Here is an 8,347-nt window from a genome sequence, read left to right on the forward strand (position 1 = left end):
TTCCGTCACAACCTGGTGCAGAATCTTTCACATAGGATAGCACTCCCTTGAGCTCCAGTAAGGAGAATGGGCAATTGAAACGGTGCAAGTTATTATCATCAGTATTAGACGGCGGCAACAAATCAATGTGTACAGGAAAAGGCACATATGGAGGAGCTAATTTGTCTAAAAACTGTTCAGCTACTACGGGATCCAGATTTATAGTGCTATTTTCTACAAAAGCTCCTCTAAACATCCTGATTTTTCTCCAAACTTCTGATGGGTGAGTACCTGGGTTTAAAGATGCACAGAAAGACCTCCAACTATCAACCTTTTTCTTCTTTAAAAATTGTTTTGTTTCTTTTAATTTAACTGTTAAGGCATTAAAGTTTTCTTCAGACATATTATTATTATAGGCTAACTCACACTCTTTTCTCTTTTTTACAGCTTCTTAACATTCAGAATCCCACCATGGAGGATTGGGAATATTAAATTTTGAGGACTTTTTGCAAGGAAAGACTTCATCAGCTGTAGTAATTAAAAACTTAGCAAATGCGTCTGAAGTTTTAAACACATGTTCCCAAGCAACATTGGGTAATTCATCTAACTTCTCATCCATGTGTTTGCGGAAGTTATCCCAGTCTGCATTTTGAAGATTATAAGCTAACAGTGGAGATCTTTTGTGTAATGGCTTGTTTTTGAGGGGAGAAGAAATGAGGATTGGAAAATGATCACTGCCGTAAGAGAGTGGAAGGACCTCCCACAGTAAGGAGTGTGCAATAGAGGAGCTACAGATTGATAAATCCACAGCACTAGGATTCTCATTTCGAGCTGATCGGCGTGTAGGAATACCAGTATTCAAAATACATAAATTATAAATATCCACTATGTCTATTATTTCTTCTCTTAGTACTTGAGAGGTAACCTCCCCAAGCTGGATGATGGCAATTAAAATCACCTAATATAATACATGGAGTATGAAGAGTTGATATAATATTTCTTACTTCACTAAGAATGGTGAGCGAGGGATGAGGTATGTACACTGAAACTATGCAAATGTTATTTACAAGAATTACAAGTGCTGAAATGATGGAAAAATCATGACTATGTACTAATGGAACATGAGTGAAATTAAATGATTTTTTTACAAGAATGGCTACACCACAATGCCCATCCGACCTGTCTTCTCGGAGGCAGGCATAGCCAGGAATTCATGACAAATGGGTCATATTTTTTAATTAAATAGATTAGGTCACTTTTTTTAGGGTTCCGTAGTCAACTAGGAACCCTTATAGTTTCGCCATGTCTGTCTGTCCGTCCGTCTGTCCGTCCGTCCGTCCGTCCGTCCGTCCGTCCGCGGATAATCTCAGTAACCGTTAGCACTAGAAAGCTGAAATTTGGTACCAATATGTATATCAATCACGCCAACAAAGTGCAAAAATAAAAAATGGAAAAAAATGTTTTATTAGGGTACCCCCCCTACATGTAAACTGGGGGCTGATATTTTTTTTCATTCCAACCCCAACGTGTGATATATTGTTGGATAGGTATTGAAAAATGAATAAGGGTTTGCTAAGATTGTTTTTTGATAATAATAATATTTTCGGAAATAATCGCTCCGAAAGGAAAAAAAGTGCGTCCCCCCCCCTCTAACTTTTGAACCATATGTTTAAAAAATATGAAAAAAATCACAAAAGTAGAACTTTATAAATACTTTCTAGGAAAATTGTTTTGAACTTGATAGGTTCAGTAGTTTTTGAGAAAAATACGGAAAACTACGGAACCCTACACTGAGCGTGGCCCGACACGCTCTTGGCCGGTTTTATTGTTTATGCTCTGACAATTCCATTGTAGTATTGTAGACATTGTTGGAGGTAATTGGGGGATTTGGGCTAATAATGTTGGCAACGTTGGACGGTTCTGAAAGGATGCTTTGTAGGTCATAACTACTGCTTAAGAGTTGAATAAGTTCTATTATTAATTCTTTAGTTGTTTTATTATTAGATTGTTGTACTATAGCCATAGCTGGGCACCGTTAATCAAATAGTTAACTTCGTTAATCGTTAATCCGTTACTTAAAAAGTTAACTTCGTTAATCGTTAAAGCGATACATGTCGGTAGATTTAACGGAAGTTAAAGTTAATCGATAATTCGTTAACACGTCATAAAAATAGGACTTCACTGTAGGTATTATGTATTTGTATTTACTTAGTATCCACCAAAAACCATTAAAACCTGTGACGGCAATCGGTAAAAAACCGAAATGTAATAATTACGGTCTCTTCGGGCTTTTACCGCCATTGGTTGGCTAAATCCTAGGTTTTACTTCGGATTGGTAATTATTGGGTCATTCATGCGGTCGCGATCGTGGTGCGTCGGTTCTTCAGATTGAGATTTGAGACGACAATTCGATGCTGTGGGCCACGATAACTTGGTAGAGTAATCTAAGGCCCGCCGGACTCGATGCGTCGGTTGCGCAATTTGTCTGTCATGCCTGATGATTGCACTCTATTCCCAGATTAGTGATCGATCTAGCACGTCTAATAAGATTTAGAAGATCTCGAATAAGTGATCCAAAGTCGCCAATTGGTCTTTAGACTGTTTATAACCGACGGATCTGCTTTTACCGATAAATACTAGGTTTTGCCGTACGAGTACTACGGGCTTTTACAGTAGCAGTCAGGACGTGGTATTCGCGACGCAGCGAGCCGCTTGGGGTGTTGGATTAACGATTAACGGACTCGATGAAATTTAACGGAAGTTAACGAATCCGTTAACATTTTTTAAAGTTAACTTAAAAGTTAATCCGTTAACCGAAATGTTAACTTCGTTAATTAACGATTAACGGATTAACGAGTTAATGCCCAGCTATGACTATAGCACAGCCATTTCCAGAAGGGGATGGCATGTTGTAATCTTTTGTTAGATTATAGTGGGAAACAGTGTCGAAACCTTTTTGGGATTTTGGTGGACTGCGTGGCTTAATGAACACAGTTTTTTTATAAGAATGTGTATGTTGTGTGTTAATACCAGGATGATTGAATTGAGTTGACTGTGTCGGATAGGATGGTGGTGGGGTCAAAACTACAACAGCATAAGGTTTGGTCACAGGAGAGTGTAATTTTGAAGCCTCAGAATATGAAATAGCACTTTGAGCCATAGAGAGCTTTATATTTTTCTGTCTTTCATATTCTGGACAGCGAGACTTGTTAATTGCAAAGTGAAGTCCAGAGCACAAGCAACATGATGCACTATCTTCTTCGACAGAGCAAGATGAGCCAGTGTGATTCTGTCCACACTTGTAACACCGTGGCTTCGACCTACATTGTGCTTGTGTATGACCAAAGCGGCAACAATTATAGCACTGTATTGTTGGATAGACATATAAGTCTACGGGTAGAGCATTGTAAAACATAAATATGCGCTTAGGAAGTACCTGGCCATCAAATGTTACAACAACAGTTTGTGATGGCTTCCACACATGACATCCACAACCACTTTATAGTTTATTCTCCTAACTTTTAAAACCTCACCACAACCTACAGGCACTGAGATGTTTTCTTTTACTTCCTCCAATGACATATCAGATGGTATACCTTTTACAACCCCCATCCTGACTATATTAAAAGATGGAACAAATGCATTATATCGGTTTTCACTTAGCCGGGTGTCTTCAAGAAAGCGGTTTGCATCTTCATAGTTAGAGAAAGACATGGAGACTCTATTGTGGCCTATACATTTTACACTACCATTGATTATGTTTTTGAAACTGTGTTTCTTTAAAAAATTCCCAAAAGCTATAGCATGGATTGAAGTGCCTTCTGCCGGAGATTCCTGCTGTTTCTGTACATGAACAACATATGGTGAACTATCAGATTGAACATATCGTTTCCTAATCATGTCTGTGGGCTGGGAGGGATCTACAGCCATCGGAGCCGAGGCCGAGGCCGAAGCCAAAACCGGGGCCGGAGCTGGAGCAGGAGTTGAAACTGTACTATGGACCTTATCAACGTTATTGGTGGAAACCTGACAATGACAATCACACTCATCTTTAAAAGTTTCCCTATCCCTAGACTTATCTTTTTGGTCTTTATTATGACGTCTTTTCTTATTACAATGGCGACAAACCTTCCTCGATGCTGTACGTTTTTTCCTTACTACGGAAGATATGGAACTGTCTGTGTCAACACTGTGATATTCTTTTATCTCATTAGATTTATCATGTACATTACTATCTATCGTCACGGTATGAGACAAAAGAAGACCACCTCCCCCCGGGTCATGCGGTTCATCATCGCCGCTCATGGCGGCGATAAAACTGAAGGAAAAACTTACCTAAATGTTGATTAAATATATACAAAATAAAAACTAACTAGAAATGATATTTACAAACTATTTACACTGCGTTGACCACTATAACTACTAAAAATGATAAAATTTTGTTAAGAGGTGAAAAAACACGCGCGCACAGCTCGAAGTGTCCCGCCCTTTTCCGACGTACATTGCTGGTTTTCGTTCGTTTCATAGGGATACCATACTTTACCCTGGGCGCACACGGAGGCGACAGTTGCACGGCGACATTTTTTGTCTCTGTCTTGGACGCATATAGTAACGACAGAGACAAAAGATGTCGCCGTGCAACTGTCGCCTCCGTGTGCGCCAAGCCTTAGTTTGATGTACATTGCTACTGCCAAAATTTGGTTGACAGGCTATATATTAAATGTATGTTTGAGCTTATGGCCAAGTTGCCAATGCTCCCAAAAATTTAAAAAAAAAATCACGTCACGTCATACCGCCATACATACGTCATATAGATAATATTATAGATGCCTCCGATCGACACAACATTGGCATACAATATTTCTTGAAATTCTTCAATAACTGATACGTGCCGAAGAGAACTACAAATTGATCCGAATATGGCAGCTATACCGCTAATGTACGCGCAAGAAGATTGTGAACTTGGTGGAAAAGAATCAATGGAGGTATGATTATTTATTAATTACGACATCTCACTACAAACATTGGTCACATGAATAGAAAGTCAAGGATATTGCATTGATATAGTAATTATATTATATACAAACATTTGATATTAAATTGTTATTTTAATCGTATGTGATTGATATTGAGAATAGATCTGATTATAATTTGAATCTTTTCAGGACGATTTTGCATATCGCAACAATGTAATGAATGCAGATAAGGAAATTAGATTGGGATTCATCCGTAAGGTTTACGGTCTTCTTGCAATCCAACTTCTTGCTACATTGGCAATTTCCACTGTGTTCTTGCAAGTGTCTCCAGTGAAGAGTTTTATTCATGAGAAGTAAGGAAATTATTACTTATTACTATTTTGTATCTTAACATAACAAGCCTGATATTATTGTCAAGCCTTTTATTTTGGTTTAAATTGTATTTCTATGACAATATAATGCCTAAAGACAATTATTTTGGTAAAATATAAATACCGTAAGCATTAAGCATGTATATATCTAGTTTACTACTGTTTAACATTTTATTTTAGTGATTGGATGGTATTTATCGCATTTATACTGAGCATTGGAACTCTTTTGGCTCTGATTGTGAAAAGACGTGACAGCCCTGCAAATCTGTACCTCCTTGCTGCATTTGTGAGTATTGAAACCTGCTGGTATCTAAATTTTATAAATGTTACATTTTCTGTATCTCATGATAATGAGCTTCCTCACGATATTCCCACTAGGATCCATGAAGTTGTTAGTAGTCACCACTAGGAATATTTTCAATCTTTTACAAATGCCCAGTAGTTAATGCCTTTATAATAGTTAGTTACCATATGTTACCAGTGGTAAGGCAGGACTTATTTTTTCCTCTGCTTGATTAGCTTCTGCTATCTACTGTTTTTTTCCTATCTCTGCTTTTGTTCAAGTTATGAGTAGGACATTGAAGAAGTAGAAGTCAGGTATACTGGTGTCCCTCAAACCAACGTAAAATGTTTTTTCAGAGTAAAAAAGTGCCAACATATCAAAAACCATGACATGTCCATTAAGGTCAAATTTGCTAAATGTGATAGCTATGTCATGTCCTATAACCCCTTTTCATTTTGACGTTAGTTTTAGGGACACCCGGTAAATATATTAATATCATATAACATTTGGAAACCAAACTTAAGTGGTAGGTGGTGGCATGCATGGTCTAATCTACATAGATACCAAGCCCCAAATTCTTTTCAAAATTGTCTTGCCAAATTATAATGCAATTTGATTTTCTTATCTTACAGACTGTGGTGCAATCCTACACAGTGGGTGTTATTGTGTCATTCTATGATACCTTTGTAGTACTGCAAGCATTGGCTCTCACCTTCACTGTGGTATTCTCTCTGACACTGTACACCCTCAACACCAAACGTGATTTCTCATTTATGGGTTATGGGTATGTATAAACATTTTCTATTTATATGTGTAGCATTGATTCGCATTTACATAGCACACTTGAACGACACATATTCACAATAAACATTTGAAAATAAAAGTAGTATACTTTTAGAACCTCTATTGATATTTTTACTTGCATTATTAACTGATTAATTATATAAAATTATATATAAAAAATTGGAGTTTCAGGCCTTAAACATCCTTGTCTTTGATATGGAATTAAGCATTATTAAGTAAATCCATGTTTAACCTACAACTAATACAAAAAAAATCATAACGACCTATCACTTCATTACACCAGATGTTCGATCATCATTTTTGGTTTAAATGACATAATATTTTAGTTTAAGCATCTGTCATGAATACATTATAGCCGTTTGGCCGTTTACGGCCATAGGTACTATACGGTAGGTATATTATATACTTATAAGGTTAAGTATCTGAAACAGAGCACTGTTTAAGACCGCATGTCATGATCGAACACAGTGAGACGGTCACTAATGGTCCTAAATGTGTGGGAGTTAGATACCTACTTAAATTTAATCGTTTTTACCGAGAAATAAATATCGTAGAATACACAACAGACTTCAATAAATTGATACAATAGTGAGGAAACGTAAATTCGGTTATTATTAAAACTATACTCTGTCAAACAAGTCTGTCAGTAAATAAGAACAAAGGAAACTATATGCATCCTTTTCTTTAGAGTGCTAGAGAAAAGGATACCTTTAGTTTTCTTTGTTCTTATTTACTGACAGACTTGTTTGACAGAGTTTAGCTGTTACCCACGACTTTGTTCGCGTAAATTTATTCCTTGATGTGGATTTTGGATGGAAAATTTGATCCCCAAACTTTCATTCCCCTTTTAACCCCCTTTTCTTTATAAATTTCCCAAACACAAAATTAGTTTTTTTTCTCTAAACTACCATTTTAAGAAGATTCAAGTTCCTTGCTTTAAATAAAACCTGTTCCTTGTAAAAGCTTTCATCCCATTTTAACCCCCTGAAAGTGCTGAAATGTTTTTATTTTTAAAGTGTGTAATACCTATGACGACGTATGACGTACGACTTGGCAATGCATAGCTTATTTGTCTTTCCACTTATAATTTTTTTCATGATAAGATATAAATAATTGTCTTTTTCTTGGAATTGCCTTTCTATTTTATTTTTTGCTCATTATAGAATCCCACACTTTAGTTTACCACATTAATGAATACATTTTCTGTTTTATTTGTATTTCAGCCTCGTAGCTGGACTTAGCGTACTCATTATCGGCGGCTTGCTTCAAGTCTTTATCCAGAGTTCCGGATTTGAGCTACTCTTGGCGTTCGGTGGGGCTATCCTGTTCAGCCTGTTTCTGATCTTCGACACGCAGCAGATGATGACCAACCTCTCGCCAGAGGAGTATATTCTGGCGACTATTAATTTATACATGGATATTATCAACTTATTCTTACACATTCTTCGCATTCTTAATGAATTAAACCGTAATTAAGCAACCGTAGTCATAGCTTTGAGCTATAATATAGAATATATCCTTTTATCTATATGTATTACAATTCTTTAAATTGCACTTAAGTAATTTTCAAACCTATGATAAATAGATGGAAAGTTGTTGAGGTGTCTCTACTTAAAAAAATTTTTAAATACATTAAGAAACTATAACACTCACTGCTCGGCAATATAGTAATATAATTTAATAGATGATATAATAATATAACAAATCAAAAAAGCGAAGGAGCGACTAATGAAATGCTTAGATTTGCAGCACGGGGCGTGTAAGGCTGTTCCGTAAATTGTATCACGGGGAGTCTTCCGGTTTTCTTCTGGTGCTTTATTTCATGGGAAATTACCTACCGTGAAGCAAAGAGGATCGAGTATTATAGAGAGTTACTGTCGAAGTAAAATGTGTAATCACAGTGCATAGACTGCCATCTCTTGACACAGGCTTGA

General features: G+C 36.6%; 1 protein-coding gene across 1 annotated transcript; it reads left to right on the top strand.

Moving 5' to 3' along the window:
- The first annotated feature begins 4,789 nt into the window (after positions 1-4,789).
- On the top strand, positions 4,790-8,347 carry LOC125241187 (protein lifeguard 4-like). Its single transcript, XM_048149545.1, has 5 exons — positions 4,790-4,964; positions 5,145-5,308; positions 5,507-5,612; positions 6,242-6,393; positions 7,637-8,347. Exons 1-5 carry the CDS (start codon positions 4,899-4,901, stop codon positions 7,887-7,889), a joined length of 741 nt encoding a protein of 246 aa, XP_048005502.1. The 5' UTR covers positions 4,790-4,898; the 3' UTR covers positions 7,890-8,347.

This window comes from Leguminivora glycinivorella, chromosome Z (genome assembly GCF_023078275.1).
Source record: "Leguminivora glycinivorella isolate SPB_JAAS2020 chromosome Z, LegGlyc_1.1, whole genome shotgun sequence".
Taxonomy (NCBI): domain Eukaryota; kingdom Metazoa; phylum Arthropoda; class Insecta; order Lepidoptera; family Tortricidae; genus Leguminivora; species Leguminivora glycinivorella.